The following is a 22586-nucleotide window of genomic DNA, read 5'->3' as shown; positions in this document are numbered from 1 at the left end:
TAATTATAACCGATTGAGTCTTGATAATGATGTATGATATTATTTAATGTTTAAAAGTATAACTGCATGTCTTGGTATATTGTAAAGGAAGTCAAATTGAGCTTCCAAAGTTCACTCCCCCTAATTTCCATCTTTACATATAAAATCCTTCAGGTTAGGGCGCAAACATGACACTCGGAGGGTCTCGGCTTTTGTTCCATTTTTATTTTCATTAATGTTATTGTTTTTAATTCCTTAGGATGTTGAGTTATTTCTGTTTTCTTTTATTATGAACCATGGTTTGGGATTTAGTTTTAGTTGTTAGGTGCATCTTATTCATTATAGGTTGTAATGTTAGGTTATTATTTATTAATACTTGATTAAATCAAATTGTTTTATTAAATTGATTTATTTCCGCTGCTATTCCTAATAAGTTAAATTAGAATATATAAATCACCTATATAAATTTGAGTTTTAAAAATTGATTTTGATAAAGACTGAGCCACTTCAGTGGTTAATGTAATCTCCCGAATTCGGGTTTACCGTCTAGGTCGGGTTGGGAAAGTTACAAATATCTATATCATTTTGTGAAGAAACTATCTATCATTAAATAATTATTAATGGTGACGTGTGTAATGCCCCAAAATTTTTTGTGTTAATTTTGCAGTGTTCCAGATTAAACCGCAAGGTTTTCAACAAACTAAAATGCGTGTTACATCAAAAATATGAGCTAAAGAAAAATTAATATTGAGATTTAATTTATAATTATTGTTGGGTAATAGTTGCATTTGGTGGAATTTGAGCTTAGATGGAAAGTTAGTGAGCTAGAGGAAAAATTGAGTAGTTTGAGTAATTTCAGTTCAAGGACTACATTGAAATAGGGAGGAATTTGGGAATATTTATGTTGCCAATAATCCAGAGGCCCAAAATTTAATTTTCCAAAAAGGGAAATTGAAGGGTTTTACGTGGCGCCTTCCTTCCCTGCTATTTCATTAGCAAAAAGAAGAGAAAATTGTCGGCATGCTTCTTAAATTAAATCTATAATTATATTATTTAATCTTTATCTTTATCTTAAATTGATGCTACTTTTCATTTTTCAACATGCATGCTTAGCTGTTACTTTTCAATTTTCATAATCTAAATAGTATTATGGACGTAATTTGTTTAATAATTGCATAAAATGACAATATTTATTGACCTTTTGAAGCCAAAATGTTAGACCAATTTTCTACAAAAACAAAATATTGTAGGATAAGGAAAGCTTCCATATGTAAAATGTTAAAAACTTATAGCCTGTAATGCCAATTGCTTCCAAACAAAACAATCATTATTTTGAGCTATTATTGATGTTGCATTTTGACTTTTACATTCTTCTTTTTCGTCAACGCTATTCCGTAGGTGTTGTATGTGGAGGAGAAACATAGACACACTTAGAAAAATAAGAAAATTCAAAAGCAGATTATAGGAGTTGTAGAACATTTATCAACTTTTTCACCGTAATTGGCAGGTGAAGACATAATTTTATATTAGAGTAGTAGATTATATGGTCAAGATTTCTGTTGCTGGTATCAGCGGTATGCGAGTAGTCGATACCACCCCAATTTCAATGTTGAGTTTACAGATGGAAGATTGAAATAATTCTGATATTGTTTTGTCTTAATTATTTTATTGTACATACTTTTGCGATTTCTTTACTAAAAAAGAGAGAGAGAGAGAGAATCGGAAAAGAAATTCTCTTTCCTTATGTATTAATTTTAGGTAATTTTAAAAGATTTTGTTTAATGCAGAAGGAGCCTTGTTAAAGTTATATTCTCCTGTATTCTTTCTCAATGATATTTTGGGTAATGATGGTGAGAAATCTTTTTGGCACTAAATAATGGTGATTATCTTCATCGCACCACAATTTCTCATTTTCACCCAAGAATTAACCTCCACTTGGTAGAATAATCCTCTATTGGAGGGACCCCTTTGTTCTTACGTGGAGATTTCTTTTTCTACTTTTTACTTTTAATTATTTCCTTATTTTAAATTTCATTTACTAATTTACTATTTTTATTTAAAAGTTTTAAAGTTATTTATCTAAAAAATGACTTATACATTATATAATTAGTTAATTATTGAAAATATAATTTTAGATATTACGAAAAATATATATAAAAGTATAGTGGAAAGATTAATTTCTTTAATAATCATTTTTATATTTATCTTATGGTTCTACTATATTTGCATCCAAATATATATTTAATTACTAATTTTAATTTTACTGTTATTTTTAATTTCACTAGAACTAACCTCATTACCAATCCAATTTGAGTCTAAGTACATCGAGAAGGGAGGAAAATGATATTTGAAACCGAAACATTGAAAAAAGTGACTAAAGATCGGATGTGTATAGTTGGTAAAAGTCAAATATAATTCTTTAGCTGTCACATACGTGTAGAGGTAGAGAGTGACAGCCATATTCTTATAAAGTTGCTTTCAGGTAATGGATGAATTGTGTCGATGCTATGTGGATGTGTTAGTGTATTCTCAAAATCTACTACTAACATATTTGCGATCATGGAACAATTCGGCTTATCACCTAGTTTATTTGAACTTAGGCGGTGGATTGTTGGGTTTGCAATGAATGATCAGTAAGTGTACCCTTTTTACATTCTTTGCCTTTTTCTTTAATCAACCACCCTTCTCCATAAACTGAGAAAAATAATAGAGTTTATCCCAATAGCAAAGCAAAGAAAAAAAAGTCAAATTTGGAAATTGGCATTCGGTGAGGTAGAAACTGAGGATGCACGCGACAATTAAGTTTATTTTCTCTCGTTTTCCCATTGACCAAACAAGATTCTCCACTACTAGTCATTCACACCACCAGAGTCAACCCAAGGCTTCCTTTCATTGCTAGAACTTACATCTCAAACTTTCAACTCGAAGTTCACATGTAAGTATAAAACTGATGAAATTTTCTAAACGAATAACATCGAGAAAGTCCAATATATATAAAGTAACATATTTACACATTTATGAAAATTTTTAGTTCTAACATAGTTTACATGTTTGACATTTGACATTTTGTCATTGGATATACATAAGTCTTCAATGATTCAAATTATTAATGCATTCTTTGTAATTACCCATGTAATGGTTTAATTTGATTAGAATTGAATGGAGTCAATTAACGTTGACAACCAAAATTAAAGTACTAATATTTGGTAATTTAATTGTATGTGAAAATGTCATGTGATTGTATTCCATATATTTAAAGAATTGTTAATTTTTTGAGTTTGAAAAATCTTATATTTTTCATAATTCACCATTCAATTACTTAATAAATTGTTGATTGAGTCTTAGTTCAGTTGGTATCGACAATGTTATCAATGCAAAAGGACGTGGGTTCAAGTGCGCTGAAATGCATTATCATTTTATTTAAGAGTTGAGAAGTAATTATAGGTAGTTGTATTGAATTAAAATCAAATCTGATTGAAAAAAAAATAGTGCATGGATAAAGCCCTCCACATTCTACTATTTTTAGCGGGAGGCTGCCACTTTTTACAAATTTCATCATTAGTCCTCTTTCTTTTCTATTTCTATTAAATTGAAATTAATGCACAATTTTATTTGCCTATTTCATCCCTGTTCATTTACATTCCTTTAGAAATGCGGGCTTTTTACAGGCACACGTTGCTTGATTCACATATCTTTAACAAATCTAAACCGATGCATAAAAAAAATTAAACTAATCATTTAACTTGTAATTTTTTTTTGCAATAATCATTTTTGAATATCAAATTAAACACTTTCAAATTGTATTATTGTAGTAAAAAGCCATTTACTTAATGCATACATATATTTTAGGGGGAGTTAAGTCTTCTTAATTTTATTTCTAGGAATTTAATCTCTATTATTTTAAAATGTAGATTCACATTTAAAATTCTTATTTGTTTATGTATAAAAATCCTAATATTCCCACAATCATGAACTATTTTATTTGATTCAATCAAGAAGGTCTGTTTATTAATTTCTATGTTTTATATGCACCAGCATTACATGCTTCTCCTCACGCAATTTACAGATTTAACAATTTCTTTACAAAATATTCATTGCCCCTCTTCAATGCTTAACAACTACTAAGCAATTATTATATATTCTTTCTTGTTTAGGTTATAATGGACAAATACCATCTTCTACGACAATTTTTTTCTATTACTGCATCCTAAAAAAAATTAAAGTGAATGTGGGAGGCCATCACTTTTAGCAAGAGGAATGAATCCATTGGGTTTGGTTGGATGAGAATGTATTTATTACAATTGAACTACATTTACTAGTGTTTTTTTATTTATTATACTAGTTTTTACAATCTTAATTTTTTTATTAAACGTATAACTAAACATTAATACTTTTTTTTAATGAACACACACAAAAAAAAAACTAGTTAATTAGATAAATTTTGTAATAATTATTATACAATGTACATTAAGTGGTGGTGATAAAATATACGTACTTTTAAGGTTATCAAGTATTGAATTTGAAATCAAACCTTTAGTAATGAATAGAATTAGAGATAGAAAGCTGTTTTATTTCTATTTTAAAGTTAAAACATTCTTTTATATTTTTGTATTTTTTATTTTAAGTAAAATATATTCGTAAAAATTTTGGCCTTAATTAATATTTTTTTATCACTTTAGTCCTCAATATTTAAATTTAATTTAGTCTTTCTTAAATATTTTAAATTTTTTTTAAAGAATTTGTAAACATTTTGTATATTTTTTTAATAATTTAAAAGTACATGTGAGCTATTAAATAAGCTATGAGATTTTTACATAAAATTTGAACTACATCTCCCTTGCTGCTTATTAAAACAGTCGCCACCACCAATCTTGAAAATTTAACAACTCCAGAGTCTGTAATTTCCACATTGAGGAGCTGCTTTTCCTAAAAACAAATCGTTATAGCAATTTTTTGTTTCAAATTGATGAGCAGAATTTGCTCAAGTTTTGTCATCATAAAATACAAACTCCGGCATGACATGATTTTCAACTACTGTTATCGAATCTAGCAACCCGCATAATATATATATGTTTATTGGCTGGAAAAAAAAAACCCTTTAATTTGATCTGCTTTTTCTGGGGTACAAACAACAAGAAAACACGGGTCAACAAAAAGGAAGTGGTGGGACAACACGGTTTTGCTATTTTTTTTTATTTCTTATATTTAAATGAGACATGGTTGATAATAATAAAAAATAAAGTAATTTTAAAACAAAACAAAACATTATAATTGGCTCGGATATGCTTTAATTCTTACATAGTGTTTGTAGAGGAACAGGACAGATCCTTGATTTGTAAGTTGATATTTTTATTCAATGATTTTAGCTGTCACCCAAATTAACCCATTCTTTACTTGTAAAACAGTTCATCCCCCTCCTCTAAGGCATGTAGGTCTATATAAATAGAGCAATTCCTCAACATCTATATAATCACCTCTATACTTGAACCCTTACTTCGCTATACATTCCTTTTTTTGATTTGTTGCCAATTTGTTATCCATGGCTTCCGAAACTTGTTCCCCTTCTAACAAGTTGAGATTCCTCCTAGGAATGGTTTTATTTCTTCTTATGAATATGACCACTGAACAGTTGTCCTCTACCTTTTATTCAACAACATGCCCTAAAGCACTTGCCACCATTAAATCAGCAGTCAACTCTGCTGTGTCCAATGAAGCTCGCATGGGGGCTTCTTTGCTTCGTCTTCATTTCCACGACTGCTTTGTCAATGCAAGTCGTCTTTTCTTTTCTTTTAATGAGTTCCATTTGCATGTCTGTAATGATGAAATTTATATTCTGGAATTCGGTTATTATTACTACTACAAAAGATACAAAACAAAAAATGTCTTGACCGACAGTCAACACAACATATGATTGCTATTTTAGATGCCATCATTTTTTACTGTGTCAGAGACATTAGAAAAACTTGCTGCATGATTGTTTAGTTAAAATAATTTATTCATTTAAATATAGTATATTAAAAAAACCCTTGTTTTATTCTTTTGTAATTTTGCATGCCGTCATCATTTCACGTTTGCTTTTGAGAGATGTTACAGATGCGTCCGATGTTTTTACATATTTGGAGATACTCGTATATCAAACACAAATTGCACCATAAACTTAAAATTCATGTTTAGGAACATGATTCTAACGGTCCAGACAAATGAAGCATAAAACTTTATGAGCTCTGCTACGTAGAGAACGCAGGGTATTTCGTAATAACTATTCATCCACAATCTGTAAATAGTTTAGACAAAAAAGTATTTGACTTTGAACAAAACAAAAGCTGGGAAATGGTTTTAAAGAATCTAGCTAACATGATCATGTATGAAATAAAAGTTTGTTATGTAATGAATTGCAGGGATGCGATGGATCCATACTGTTGGATGATACAGCAAATATGACAGGAGAAAAAACAGCTGTTCCAAACAGCAATTCAGTCAGGGGATTTGAAGTTATTGATACCATCAAATCTCAGGTGGAGAGTTTGTGCCCTGGTGTTGTTTCTTGTGCTGATATTGTTGCAGTTGCTGCTCGTGATTCTGTTGTTGCTGTAAGTCAAATGATCTTGGTTATTTTACGGTTCTGTTCTCTTCGCTGCTGGAAAGGATAGTTCGAGCTAGAACTCGAAATATGAAACCCGAGCTGGATCGAGTCTTAATTTTATAATTTCGACTTGATTCGAGATAATAATCAAACTGTTCCAACTCACTTGATTAGGCTTATTTAATTAATCAGAAATGAGCTCAGTTTTCATGCTTCGATGCTTCTTTTTCCCAGCTTGGAGGGCCTAGTTGGACAGTTCTTTTGGGTAGAAGAGATTCAACCACTGCAAGCTTGAGTGCTGCTAATTCCAACATCCCTGCGCCAACTTTGAATCTTAGTGGTCTCATCACTGCTTTTTCAAACAAAGGTTTCACTGCTAAAGAAATGGTAGCCCTCTCAGGTATAACCATCAAAGAACATATTCTTACCAAATTCATGCAAACATTAGAGGAAATGAATGATGTTAATTTATGGGTTTAATTTGGTCAGGATCTCACACCATCGGACAAGCCAGGTGCACCACTTTCCGGACAAGAATCTACAATGAAACCAACATCGACTCCACCTTCGCGACATCGTTAAGAGCGAACTGCCCAAGCACTGGTGGAGACAACAGCCTGTCCCCACTGGATACCACAAGCTCCACATCATTTGACAATGCATATTTCAAGAATTTGCAGGGGCAGAAAGGGTTATTACACTCTGATCAACAACTATTTAGTGGGGGTTCCACAGATTCTCAGGTTAATGCTTATAGTTCCAACTTGGGATCTTTCACCACAGATTTTGCTAATGCGATGGTAAAGATGGGAAACCTTAGCCCACTCACTGGAACAAGCGGTCTAATCAGAACGAATTGCAGGAAAACCAATTGAATCCCCCCCCTGCCCCTTTTTTGTTTATATTCCCCATTTTGTATACTTTACTATTTATCGGAATAAATGCATAATTTAATGTTGTTCTCGTGATTTCTGGTGTAACTTATCAAATTGTTATATTTACTAACTTTATGTACAAAATAAATTATATTATTATAATAATATTTTTATTGTATATTTTAATAAAATTAATTAAAAATAATAATTAAAATATTTTTATGTACAAAATAAATTATATTATTATAATAATATTTTTATTGTATATTTTAATAAAATTAATTAAAAAAATTCATATATAAAAAGATTTGGACTCATGACAATAGTATTTATAGAATCTCAATTTTATCACTTTAATCAAAACTTTATCTTTATTTCAATTTTGATATAATTTTTAAGTTCTTTACACATGAAAAAAAAATCACTCACATGGTTATATCTCTACTAACTTTAAACCTCTGATTGAGTTGGTATCATAATTTAATCGGACATCAACTCGATTGGAGAAATGTTTGAAATATCATTTTATATACAAAATAATTCGTAACATTTTAACGTAATATAAAAAATTTGAAACACAAATCGAAAAGTAATTGAGGTGTATTTAATATTTTTAATCAAATATATTTATTTATTACAATTTTTTTACTCACAATCTAAAATATATATGTTTTTATTATTAATTTTAAATACTATTTTTTAAAGTTGATTGAATATAATTTTTAAACACCAACTTTTATTCTAAATGTGTGACATAATTACTAATATATATATATATATAAAAGCTGATTATTAGAGTAGAATAATTAGGTTCATTCAAATTAGACAAAGCCCATCTGTCACTCCAAATGGGTTGAAGAAAGACCCATGAATTATGTGGGTGATGTCCTCATCATTTGAGCCAAGCTTCTCCAATATTGACCATGATTGGATCAATTTTATTTTATTTACCAATAAACTAGTTGGAATCCTCTTTCTTAGACCATGTTTTCTTATAGGATCCATGTATATTTTTGTACTCATTGATTTTAAATTTTTAATTCTAATTTAAATTTAAAATCTATCACACATTTTAATATTTATTTTAGGTTTAATTCATAATTTGATTCTCAAAATATATTCTTTTTTATCTCAATTTGACATCTAAAGTATTATTCCATTATGATTTTTAGCTTTTTATTTTATTATCAAACGTTTAAAACAATTCCAATGAATTAAAATGTGGCTAGTGACACTTTTTCTCCATTTTGACTGAAGGTCTAACCCACTTCCGATCTCCCTCCTCTACCGTTGGATAAGCTTCAATTTCAACTATGTTGTTCTTCACATCCTTCTCTACCTCCCCATCGTTGGGATCCTCAAGCCAACAAATCGAATTCTGAAAACCAATCCTTAGTAGAAAACGATGGGTTTAGCTTTCTCTTTTCAGATTTCTTTTCTTTTCCTTTTTTTTTTAAACCTTTGACTACTCTAGTTATTGGTTTTGCAAGTTTGGGTCTTGGCGTTTTTGGTTAATTTGGGTGGTCTAGGTTCCATGTATGGCTTGTGGAAACATTGAGATGAATGGTGTTTGGGTGTTGATTCAAGTTTCCTTGGATGTTATCTTTGCTTCAGTTTTGCTTAAATGGGTGTTATGACATAAATCTACAGTCACACATAATTTGTGTTATTTCAAGTTTGCTTAGAAATTAGCCGATGAAGATGAGAGTGTGGTGACAATTTTTTTTAATGAGTTTTCATTGTATTATATTTTTTGTATTTTAAGAAAGGGTAAACTATAAAAATAGTCATTTTTATTTGTCTCAGATTACATTTTATTAACTTATGTTTGAAATGTTACGTTTTAGTCACTTGCATTATCGTTTTGTTACGAAGTGGTCATTCTACTGTTAAGCTTCGTTACCTCCCAAATGACAATCCTACATGGCAGCCCAAATAGGTTTTAAATGACAACTTGGATGTCTAGTTACTGAAATGAAAATAAGTTTTTAATTAAATAAATTTAATTTGGACTGCCATGTAAGACACTCAAGTTTGATAACGCAAGTGACTAAAACGTAACATTTCAAACATAAGTGATTAAAATGTAATCTAAGATAAACAAAAATGACTATTTTATAGTTTACCCTTTAAAAAATAATAGTAATTTTTTTGATTTTTTTAAAAAAAAAAAACCTAGAAAACCACATCATCAACGACGTGTTATACACATCAGCACAATCTAACAGTAAACTTATAGCCCAGATCAACAAAGCTGTTGACCGTTAGTTGACTGACAATCACATCAGCTTTTCTGTTAAAACAAAGCTGTTGACCGTTAGTTGACTGACAATCACATCAGCTTTTCTGTTAAATTTGGGTTAATTTGAAAAGAAATTGCAATAATGTGAGTGACATCGAGGGAAAAACGCTTAAGGGCGAGACTGAAAAACCCCACAAGCATTAAGGGTGATTTTTGAAATTTTGCCATAATATTATTGATTGGGACTTGATATGGTAGAAAAGACTTACCTGATAATTTTTTCAAATATGAGATATGGTATTGTATTGCCTTTAGAGAAAATAACTCAGCTAACATACGTGAAACACCTAAAAAAAACTTCTAAAACATTTACAGATACATCAGCCAAACAAATCACTTTTTACTTGGCCTAAAATTTTTCAAATCTATTTTCTTTAGAAATTAAAGTCTTTTACATACTATTTGAAAATTTTATATATATTCTTTTAGTATTTTTTTAAAGAATTTTGTAGAATTTTATTAGCATTTTTAAAAAAGTTTTAGAAAATAAATATTTTTTGGCTTAAATGTTAAAAAATATAGTGTAAAATAATTAAAAAAATTAATTAAATCTCTAATCGAAAATTGCACTTATCGTCCACATCAATTATCATGCCATCATTTAAAGAACTGATAAGAGTTTCAAAGAAAAATTTGTGTATGATCAATGCATCCTTTATGCCAATTTTACTGTCTATGAAAGTAAATTCTTTTAGAATTTGTGGTTTGCCTATTCAAACAAAATTATCTTCGGTGTTTGAACCTAAGTTCTCTTTCTAAAAGTGTAATGTGCCTTACCACTACACCAACACTTGTTGATAAAGACTTAATTTACCTTTTAATTATTTTACAAATACTTTTTTTAAGTATAAAAAATATATGATTAAATATACTATTAAAATTATAATCTATAGTTAAATTCGAATATAATAATTCTCAAAATTTATCTTTTCAATTTTGCTCAAACCTGCAATTGGTCATAATTTCCTTGCTCAAACCCGATCTAAAGCAATTATATAGTACCTTAAACGTACTTATTCAAATCAAATATTGTTAATTCTTCATTTGTATATGTCAACACATTTAACATTGCATCTTTACCCATGTTTATCCATTTGCCCATATCATCCTTGTCATTCCTTTCAATAAAGCCCTCATTTTTGTAGAATTACAACACCCATCACATCACTAAACTAATATTTAGCTACACCTCCTAACACTTCAAAATAAGAAAATAAAGGATGAATTAGAAAAAACTAAATAGAAAATTCAATATTTGGTTTGGTGCAAATAATATTTACAACATAAGTCTTTATATTAACCCAAGGTCCCGCTATCCTTCTTTTTCTAAGCAATATAGGATATGAATTTTTATATAAACTCATGATCCTTTTGGCTTTTGTACCTAAGTGATGTGAGATACATTCCTTTACTAACAAAGTACTGAGTTCTTAAAGACTACTCATGAGGGTTATATTTTTTACCATATAAATAATAGAAAAATATATTTTCTAATAAGTTGGTATTAATATGCAACAATTTTTTGATGAAGTTAAAGATGAGAATCACAATGTTGAAATTGGTTGTAGCCAAAAGGTTGGGGAGGACCTATGTCAAATTGAGGTAACTGAGGTTGAGATACATAATGAAGGTTCAATATGAAGCAATATGATGAGAAATATATACATATATGATGAGTTACTTTAAGGTGTTTGAAGAAATACAATTAAACCAAATTCAGAAAAAATAAATCTCAGAGGAAATCACAATTTCAAAAGGAAGTGAGTAAATCAAAGGTAGACGTGGATCGAGTTGATAACAAGTCTTCATTAAGAAATGATATCTTGAAAGATCCTAAAGAAGGTTGAGAGTTGGGAAAATGGCCTCGACTTTGTAGAGAGTTTCTTGGTAGAGAGAGGAAGCATTACAAACTAGTGAACGAAATGTATCAAGAAAAGGTAGAGGGAAAGACTAGGGTAGATTTGCTAACACTGAGCATAGCGGTAGGTGGTGGTTGGTAAAGTGGAAAAAGGTTATGTATGGGTGAGAATAAGTCTGAGCAAATGAATAGGTTGTAAGAGTTTTAGAAATAGTTGTTAGCTTTGATGTCCCAAGCTTTGATGTCCTAAGTCATTTGGTGAAAATAATTATTGAAAATTTTGTTAAACATTTTCAAAGCGTTTCAAAGACTTGTCAAAGTATTCAAAAACATGTTTTAAATGTGTTTTAATTTATCTAAATATTTTTAATTGTTTTTAACTCATTTTATACAAGTTTGGAAAGTTGTATCGATACTTGGAGGAAGTTCTATCACTAGAAGTTAGAAAGCACTTTAAGCATACCTTCAGACTTCTATCGATACTTGTTAGTAAGCAATTTTTGGATTCCCCTACACCTTCTACCTGTACAACTATTGATACAAGTCTGAACCCTTGAAACCCTCAGACTTCTACTGATACAACTGGACTTCTATCGATACATTCAGCTCTAACGGTCATAATTTTGTATACTTCTACTGGTACAAGCCCACTTGTACTAATATAAGTATATTTTCAACTGCAAATAAGCTTGAACTTAATGCTCCCAATGGCTATAAATGTCTACAAACTTATTCATTGGTATAAATACAAGTGTAAGACACGTCAATAAGCAAGAGAGACATATCCAAGCATCAAATACAAGAGAACCAACTTAAAATCTTTATTTTCTTCTTTCTCTTGTACATATTATTGAGAGCTTATTGTAATATCACTTCTCAATCTCAAATCTTTGTATTTATAGCTTTAATTTGCAAATACACACCTACTAGAGGTTCATTGTTATCTTGCTCATCTTCTCACTATTGTAATGAACATACTTAAGGTTTTTGAGGTATAAACCCTTAAATAGATTGTAGGATTTTAGTTGATCCAAAAAAACTAGGAAGGGTTTTAGTTTAGCCATAAAAGCTACAAAAAATATTTTATATTAGCCTTGTGAAAAATATAGAGATTGTAAAAGTAATAACTTCTCTTGGAAAAGTATCAATTCTAGTAGTGATTTGAGAAATCCTTAATGATAGAAAGTTGTAACAGCTCGTTTTTAGTGAAATCAGAATAGTGGTGTAACACCCCAAAATTTCTAATTTCGTTATTGTGAAAATATGACACAAATACCTGTCAGCTTTAGTGGTTATGTGTTCTAGGAGTGTTTGGGAGGTCCCAAGTTCAAGCCTTCGCTTGAGCAAATTTTGGTATTTTGAATGAATTAGGCCTTACTCTTGTTTAGTAGGCTTTTATTTGATTGTTGGGTAAATTACATTAGAATGAGTTTGTTGGTTTGGTGGTTAAATAGTATGTTATTATGTTGGAGGTCTTGTGTTCGAATCCTTATGCAGGCAAGGGTATTATTTTTTGCTTAGATTTCGGGATAGAGTTGTGTAATAGGGAGATTTTGAGTAGTGGATGTGTAGTGGGAATTAGGGGAGGATGTGTAGTGGGAATTAGGGGAGAAAATTAAGGGATTTTGGGGGTTATCGGGATTTTATTTTATTTTTTTCCCATATCTAAATTTTGACTCACTTTTCCAAAAAAAAAATTCTACTGTCTATTCTTCTCCCTCTCCTCTTGCCGAAATTCTCTGAGTTTTTTTCATCTTTCTCTTCTTTTTCTTCTTATTGATTTTTTCCTAATCCATTTATTTTCCTTCGTTTTTGCACGCGATTAGTGCTTGCTTAGTTTGGTAAGTGTTTCTCTTTGTTTCTATCATGAATCTCTTAACGACTGAAGTGGTAATGTTTTTTCTCTGTGATTTGGACGTAGGGGGAGGCTCGGACTGGTGAATTCAGTGTTCTCGTCTTAACAATAGCTAAACAGAGGGTTATCGTTCATGGTAAGTTGGGTTTCTGTTCGTTCTTGGTTGTCAATTCGCTTGTAAATCCATTAAATTGATGTTGAGTATCTTGATTATAGGCTTTGGAGTGCTCGGGGATTGTTTTAGCATCAAACAAAATTAGGTGTGTACCCGAAACGTAAAAAAAAAAGATTCGACGAAAAGCCGAAATTACTTGCTGTTTGAACAGCAGCAATAGGCTAACTTTGAAAAATCTTTATAAATTGTGGAAATCAAATTAGAGGATGAACAAAATATGGAATTAAATATTATTGATCCTAGTTTCTCATAGAAGAAACGATGTAAGTAATGGAATTGTAAATCGTGAGGTATAATAAACTTTGTGAGACAATGTCAGATTGAATTCGGGTTCCCCTGTTCTGACTTTGGAAAATCATCAAAAATTGGAGAAAAATAATTAGGGGTTAAAATTTACATGTTTAAATTATTAATAGTCTATTTTCAATAGAAACAAATGGAAACATCATCCAAATTTTGTACTAAGAGATAATTGTTTTTTAGCAAAGAATGGACGAAGTTGTCAGACAGCAGAACAGGGGTAAGTTTGAAGATTTTATTGAACTTATTGGCTAGACCAAAAATTCTGAAAATTTTATGGTAGAAAGGTATTTGAGTCTAGTTTCAAAATCATCAAGCAGGTCTTAATTCAAAATTTTGTAACTCAAGATATAAATAATTTAATAATAGTGACTCAAATACACAGCTTTGAAGGAACATATAAGTAAATAGTGAAAACATATATGAATAATTAACTAGCACGGGTTACATTAAAAATGGATCACGTGGCCAATGCCAATTTGAGCTGAGTGGGCCACATGGGCCTGTGAGCCCATTCTTCTGAAAAGTTCTGTAAGGTTGCACGAGTCACCCAGGTTGACTGTGGACCTACTGTAGGGTCGGTAAGCTTTACTTATACCCCTATATATGTGATTTGTCTGTCTAATTTCTATACCGAGCATGACCTATGATATCTGAATGTATTTACTATTAATTACATAATGGTATGACATATTTTGTATATTGCATTGCATCAGGGTGGGTTGATGATATTTGGAGGAAGTGTCTGAAAGGCTATTAAGCCTGTTATCTGGCAGCTTAGCTGCAACCTTCTGATTATGTGCTGCATTTCGGTATAGCATGGTGTGTAGGGATGGGTGGGTTAATTTAATACCCACATGGTGTGTAGGGTTGGACGGAGATGGTGTGTAGAGGCTGGTGGGTAGGATTCTGATTTACTGTATCTACATTCTGTATTTGATATGGGCCAAAGCCGTAATGTATTTTTGAGACTGTATCTGAATAGGCTAAGGCCCAAACTAATTCTATGATAGGCACGAGCCCAGACTGCATCTAACTGAATTCTGCTGATTATCTATATGCATGTTTTCTATGGGGATTACACACTGAGTCTGCGAAAACTCACCCTTTCTCTGTTTAATCTGTACAGGTAATCCCCAGACTTGACAGGTCGGTGCAGCGGAGAACTCGACGGTGGCCACATGTAAATTTTAGACTATTTTCCATTAATGCCTAGAATTTATTATTTATTTGGAGGTTTTGATGTATCTTCTGGACTATGGACTAGTTGGCTTTAAATTTGGGACTTTATACTGTTTTTTATGGATTTTTTAAAAAAACTGCAACTCCACAAAACACGATTTGTTTCTAAAAACTAAGATTTTTCATAAATAGAAATGATTTTTCCTAAATTAATTGGTTACAAAAGCTGTCGAAACCATTTTTAATTATTTGAAAAATGGGGATCAACTTTGGAAATGAAAATGGGAATCGCCACCGATCTTTTATTGAGGTGTGATCGGATCATCTTTAAAATAATTTTTGGTCTGCGAATTTTGAGAAAACAGGTTCGGGAGTCGGTTACGTACAAGGAAGGGCTAGCACCCTCGTGACGCCCAAAATTGGTACCGAATTGATTGTTTAATGTCTTAATGTTAAGAATTTGAAAAGATTTTAAAATACGATCCTTTGAAAAGAAAATTTGAATAAAGTAAATTAGATGATGAAGTTCGTTTATTTCAAAAAATAAATTGTCACACTCAGTAAGTTAGAGTGAAACAATTCAACCATCTAAATTAGGTATGTCTTTTTAATTTTTAAATTTTTAAATTTATGTATTTGAAAAGGTTATTTGGTCATTTAAGTCAAACGAGAAATCAGAATCCAGTGAGTTAGGGTTCCATTTCTCGAAATTCTTAAACATCCAACATTGCCTTTATTTTAACATTGGGATAACAGAATGCCACATCCAGTAAGTTAGGATCTGACATTTTGAAATCCTAAATGCTTAGTTAAAAATGATATGGTTTAAATAAAATAAGCACGTGGCTATTTAAATTCATCGAGAAAAATTGGAACCCAGTAAGTTAGGGCACAACTCTCTCGAGAATTATAAACGTTAGGCCTTTTTAATGTGAAATAGAATGATTAAAAAAAATTTAAAAAGAAATATATGATGCGAAAGATAAATGATAATTCAAACTTAGACTAAGAAATAACAAATAAGCAATAAATAAATACAAATAAAGTAACAATAATAATTTTATTCACATTATACATGAACTTGAAATAAACTTGACATAAAGTGATAATAACATTATAGAACAATATTTTGAAACGAATTCGTAACAACTAATACACATTTATTAATTTCACAAAAATAGTATACAACATAACCATATAAATATACCATACATATATATGTATATAAAAAAATAAATTACATATAAGTAAAATCGATTTAAAATACCTACATATACATATTAAAAACTCTTGAAATCCATAATCTTAATAATACCTAGTATCATAATATTAACACATATTTTTAAAATAATTTATATGTATATGAAGAATATTATTATTTGTAAAAAATATTATTTTGTAAATATTTGATATATAATATAAAAAATTTAAAACAAAGATAAAACATCAAAATATACGTATAAATTATATCAAATCGTCAAAAAATGTGTATTAATGAAGAATAAATTAAATAATAATATATTAACATTTTCCTAAAAACGTATAATATAAAATAAAAAAAACTATTGGATGATGAATTTAAATAGTATAATCAGTAATATGAAATAATAACTTGTTATATTTTAAGCAATAATAATAGTAAAATTTAAAAACTATCAAAAGCTAACTATTAAAATAACACTAAATTTTTTATATATATGTGTCAAAATAAGATTAAGTATATTTAAAATCTAATATTAAAAATAGAAAAAGAAAAAAGAAAACCCAACATGCACTAAGTTGAGATCTGACTTAACATTGTGGGATAAATTAGCAATTAAACGCAGAAAAATAAATAGCCAAAACCAAACCCAGAAAACATCACAGTTTAAAATGGGATCCAAGTGTAAACAAAAACAAATATGTGGTGCAGAATAGGAAAGAAACAAGGAAATCAGATCGAAATTAAACAAAACATAAAGGGACCCCTAGCGCAAATAAACCCCTAAGTCAGAATGCGCGGATCCTCCCCGGGTCGGGTCACACACACGGGTCTGGACCTTTAAACAGCACCGTTTCGAAGTCGTTGCACTGACTCCAAACGTCGTCGTGTGAGTCCGCATTAAGAAGCCAAAACCTAAAATACTTTCATTTCCTAAAAACCTAAAGTGAATTAGATGAAGGCTGCACCGTTCCACCGAAGGCATATGAACGGTTCCTCAACCTAGCATATACTCCGATGACGACGGAGAAGGCCAGGAATCCGTCATCAGGTAACCCCTCTTCCTTAAACCCCTCTTTTATATCTATATGTATGCTTATACATGGTTAATAGCAACAAAAAAGAAGAACAAATGAAAAAAGAACCCCAATCGAAAAAGGGAAAAAAAACCTTTCTTGTGTATTGATTTCATTTTTTTTCTTGATACAGTATCCGTCCCCTACAGATTTTTGTAAAAATGGCTTTTATAGCCGAAAGTAAAATGAAAATTACGAAAGATGTATTTTCATTTTTCTTCTTTTCTTTTTTGCTTTCTTTTTTTGCTGCCCTCGTTCTCTATCATTTTTGCTGCTCCTTGTGTGTGCGTTTGTTTGTTTTCTGTGTGGCTACAGGTATGGGAACCGTACGGTGTCGTTGCATGGTGCAACGCGTGAAGGTGTGGTCCCTAGCGGTGGCGTGGTTCGGCTCGGAGGCATGGCTTTAGCGCGGAGGCGCTACACGCGAGGGGGAAGCCTGGCTCTGTTGCGGCGGCTGGGGCTGTGATGCTAAAGGCTAGGGTTTCTGTCATTGGGTTGGAATTTGGGCCGTATAGTTGTTGGGCCTAGTCTAGTTTAGGTTTGGGTCAATGGGTTTGGGTTGTAACCGGGTTTAGAATTGTATTTTGGGTTTGCTTGTTGTAAAAAAAAAAGACTGGACATTTTATTATTTATTATTTTTATTTTTTTGGGTTTTAATTTTGGGCTCGGGCCGGGCAAAATTTGGGCATTACAGCTGCCCCTCTTTGCTCGTTTTCGTGTAACAAGGACGAAGCAAAGACTCCAAAAATGACCAATTTTGCTCAGTCGTGCTGGACCTCGGTGCTCCTCTTCAAGTAGCCTCATTCCATCCTACTGCATCTTTAGAGGTATAGGAATTGGTGCCTCGATCTGCTCCACTGTAATATTAGGAAGATAGGATTCGCAACTCGTAGCTTCTAAAAAGAAGAAAATTTGCTATCTCTAGTCGGCAAGACTTGACGCGATCTGCTCTACTGCAACTTCAGAGAGATAAGATCTATCACTTTAATCCGTTCCACTACAACTTCAAGGAGATAGGATTATCGGCTTCAATCTGCTTCTTTACACTTGAAGATAAGATTTGCCGTCTTCGATCTGCTCCACTACTGCTTAGGGAGACGAGATTTGTAATTTCCAACCTATTCCACTGCTGGTCAGGGACATAGGACTTGTGGCTTAAATTTGTTTCCCTACTCCTGGGGAAGATAAGATTCGCCGCTTAGATCTGTTTCCCTACTCCTGGGGAAGATAAGATCTTCAACCTATCCCATTGTTGACCAGGGTCATAGGACTTGTGGCTTAAATCTGTTTCCCTACTCCTGGGGAAGATAAGATTCACCGCTTAGATCTGTTTCCCTACTCCTGGGGAAGATAAGATTCACCGCTTAGATCTGTTTCCCTACTTCTGGGGAAGATAAGATCTTCAACCTATCTCATTGCTTACCAATGACATAGGACTTGTGGCTTAAATCTGTTTCCCTACTCCTGGGGAAGATAAGATCTTTAACCTATCCCATTGTTGATCAAGGACATAGGACTTGTAGCTTAAATCTGTTTCCCTACTCCTGGAGAAAATAAGATTCACCGCTTAGATCTGTTTCCCTACTCCTGGAGAAGATAAGATCCGCAACATGACCTGTATAATGAACCTAATTATGCCTAATGATTAGGATGACATGATCAAAATGAATCAAATGCTCCTAACTAGACATGTGTGAATGGTGTTTGCATGAATACAAAATTTTATTTTTCCAAGAACGATCCTGCTTAGGTCGTCATTACTCGGAGTTTATTAAGGCTTTGTGACTGACGTTGTTACAACACCTTCTTGCTCGACTGGCTTTTCTGAAGAATCACTTAGTCAGATTGCCCCCACTGTAAACCTCAAAGTTTAATCCGTTGGGCCCATAATTTGTACCATTATTCTCCCACTGTAATCCAAGGGTAGAAATATGGTTTTCCTCAATCCTCTCTTATCCAATTCAGGGATATAGGATCTGAATCGTTCTGGTTTCTTACACCATTCTTAGGGTGTCGTACCAAAGACTTATGCGCAGATGAAGGCTCTCTTCTCTGAGGTAACCTCTTCCTCTTGCCTGGTGATCATTGCTTGCTTGTTTACTTAAGCTTTGTCACCAACATGGCATCTTGTCAATCAATGCATTTGACAACAAAATCCAAAGAGAAAGTCCAAATTTAGACTCTTCCCTCTCAAATTTCCAACCTTTAAATTTGGTGTGCTCTAAACAATAGTCCTGTTTTAGGCTCCTATATTATTTAGAAACTTTTTAGAGTAATATGCAAAACTTCCTTTGTGAAAGTTTTATTAGTCCATTAATCATTATTCCAATGTAACATGTTTGCGAAAAAGGGGCATGACAATGGATAAGAATAAAGTTGGTTCTAAGCATAGCTCAAAATGAATAAATTATCAAAAACAGTAAAGAAGGATAATAAAGAAATTGATTGGGAATGTATATCTTGGAAAAGAAAATATATTCCAAGAACAACAAATTTAATATAAATAATATGAGAATTGGGTGCCCCAGATATCGTAGCTTGAACCTCTCTGTACAAACTTTCTAAAGACCATTTTGAGTTGGACATGTGTTTAGGAGATCTACAGTGCTTTTTCGATGCCCCAAGATGTCGTCTATCCTTTCCTGTTAATTTAGGCATAGCAAGATCACCACATGCCCAATCTGATCAAGATTCGAGTTGCTTTGATTACCACATACCCCACTTTAATCAATGTTTGAGTCGCCCTTTTCGGGTTTTCAACTCAAATCCCCTTTGGCCTAAGGTGCCCTTTGTAGGTTTTCCCCTTAGCCTCTCCATTTTTACTTTTTCATTTTCATTTTTCATTTTCATTTTTCATTTTCATTTTTTCATTTTTCATCCCTTTTTTTTGAATCAAGGCACCCTTTACAGGTTTTCACCTTGGTCCTTTCTCCTTCTTAAGGTGAAGTAATGCTCGACTGAATCTGAGTTTGCAGGACCTGGCGAGTTTTTACCATCTATCCTACTCAAGATCAGAACTCCTTTAGAAAAGGCCTTTGGTGTCCATTTTCCTCTAAAATCCTTTTGTGTAAGAAGAATCTTTCTCAACATTAGGTTTCCCTTATAGAATTCTCTGAGGCGAACCTTTTGGTTGTAGGCTCGCGTCATTTGCCTTTGATACATTTGACTATGCTGCATAGCTTTTAGCTTTTTCCTTCTGATCAAATTGGATTCATTCTACCTCATCTAACTCTTAGCTCAACTAACACCTGGAGAGAAAAGATTTTTACTGTAATAGGTAAAACTACCTCCTTCCCTCAAACCAAAGAGAATGATGCTACTCAGGTAGGAATCTTGATAGATATTCAACCAACAAGGAGGGCAAATGGTAATTTCTCATACCCGTCATTGTAAGTCTCAATCATCTTTGCAATTCATTGTCTTGCAATACAGTGACAAACCGTGATGTCTGATTTTGAATTGATTACAGCTCTCAGCTATCGCGCTATCATTCAACTTTAATGCATTTTCTAATACCATCCTCTTGGAATTCTATATCGGCATATGATGACATTGACATATGAAGCAGCCTCTAATGATCTCAAAAATGAAGCAATGCCCATTAGAAGTTTTCGATCACGGTGATGACCATGCCCCATCTTGCTCAAAATTTGAGTCGCCCTTTTCGGGTTTTCAACTCAAAACCGCCTTTGGTCACAAAGCGCCCTTTGTGGGTTTTCGCTTTGGCCTCTCCTTTTCTTTTTCCTTTTTCATTCTGATTTTTTCATCTAGATTTCTCTTTTTTATTCTTCTTTCTTTTTCTCATTTTCATTTTGATCTTGATTTTGATTTTCTTTTCTCTTCTTTTTGTTTTTTTTATTTTGATTTTTGATTTTTTCATTTTCATTCCTTTTTTGATCTGAGCCTTTTGGGGTGCAACTACGACAAAAAACTTTGGGTCTTCCTCTTTAATCAGGATAGACCCAACATAAACTTGAAGAGATGGAATCTCGACTTCAAACAGGCAAAGTTAAGCTGAGTCAATGAGAAAGGCATTGCCCCGGCAAAAAATTGCATCGTTCCTACTGCAAATTTCTGACATCGTGCTGTTGTGTAGGTTTCATTATCAGCGATTAGCCCAGGCATATCTTGGTATGACCATACAAAGACATCCTTGAACTCTAGAATAACTTAATGAGGAGTTGCTTCGTCTTTGAGGTCAAGCCAATCACCAAACTCACAATTTCTAATGGTTCTTCGAGAGGTAGGATCTGTTTATCCTATTGTTCTACCATCCTCGACAAGTTCGGAGATAAGCTACGATCTATGTCATTTCCAAAATCATGAGATCCGTCTAAACACATGCCTCGCTCAAGAGGAAAATCTGAATCTGTAGCAGCATCATTCATGTAATTGATATTTGAGGACCCATAGCAAGTACCAAAGAATATACAAAAGAATGTATAAATTTATGAATAATTATTTATACAATATGATTATGAATGAATGAATAACAATTTAGAAGAAAATTCAAAAGAATGAAAGAATCTGGAATTGTTTGTAAAGAATGAAAATATTGGCTTAAAAATAATTGCAAAGATGTATTTCATTAAAATAACAACGTTCAGACATAAGCCTATTTCACAAAGGAATTTCTATCATTTCTAGGCTAAAAACAACAAAAATGTTCTGAATCTCTAGAAAAGCTCTAAAAACCATAAGGATTTCTTCCGCAGTCTAATTGTTTAGAACACTCCAGATTTATAAGGGCAGATATTTAACAAGGTCCCTTCTCATTTGTGTCTTCAGACACGTTGTTAATGTGAACATTTCCCAACACCTCTTCGTACACCACATTAGCCTCGTCCCCAATATGATTGGGCAACGTATTTTCTGCACTGGATGAATCATCAAATTTGACAACACCTATATTGATGAGTCTTTCAACTAGCTTTTTGAAGGCAATGCAATTCTCTACTGAGTGCCCTAAAATTCCCACATGATAGTCACATTGTGCATTTATATCGTACCATTTGGGATAAGGAGGTTGTAAAGGGATCAAGTAATAAGGAGCAACAACATGCACATCGAACAAGCTTTGATACAGCTCCTTATATGACATCGAAATTGGTATGAACTGGAGCTTCTCCGTACCTGGTTTCACTCCAGATTCTTACTTTAAAGGGCTCTGATGTCTAGTAGTTTCCGTCTTTAGTCGGCT

General features: G+C 32.2%; 1 protein-coding gene across 1 annotated transcript; it reads left to right on the top strand.

Moving 5' to 3' along the window:
* The first annotated feature begins 5401 nt into the window (after positions 1-5401).
* Positions 5402-7530, top strand: LOC121222166 (cationic peroxidase 1). Its single transcript, XM_041102171.1, has 4 exons — positions 5402-5746; positions 6378-6569; positions 6797-6962; positions 7052-7530. Exons 1-4 carry the CDS (start codon positions 5519-5521, stop codon positions 7435-7437), a joined length of 972 nt encoding a protein of 323 aa, XP_040958105.1. The 5' UTR covers positions 5402-5518; the 3' UTR covers positions 7438-7530.
* The last annotated feature ends 15056 nt before the right edge of the window (positions 7531-22586 follow it).

The sequence above is a fragment of the Gossypium hirsutum genome, chromosome D10, assembly GCF_007990345.1.
Source record: "Gossypium hirsutum isolate 1008001.06 chromosome D10, Gossypium_hirsutum_v2.1, whole genome shotgun sequence".
NCBI classification, from domain to species: domain Eukaryota; kingdom Viridiplantae; phylum Streptophyta; class Magnoliopsida; order Malvales; family Malvaceae; genus Gossypium; species Gossypium hirsutum.
This window is presented reverse-complemented; position numbering and strand designations above follow the sequence as displayed.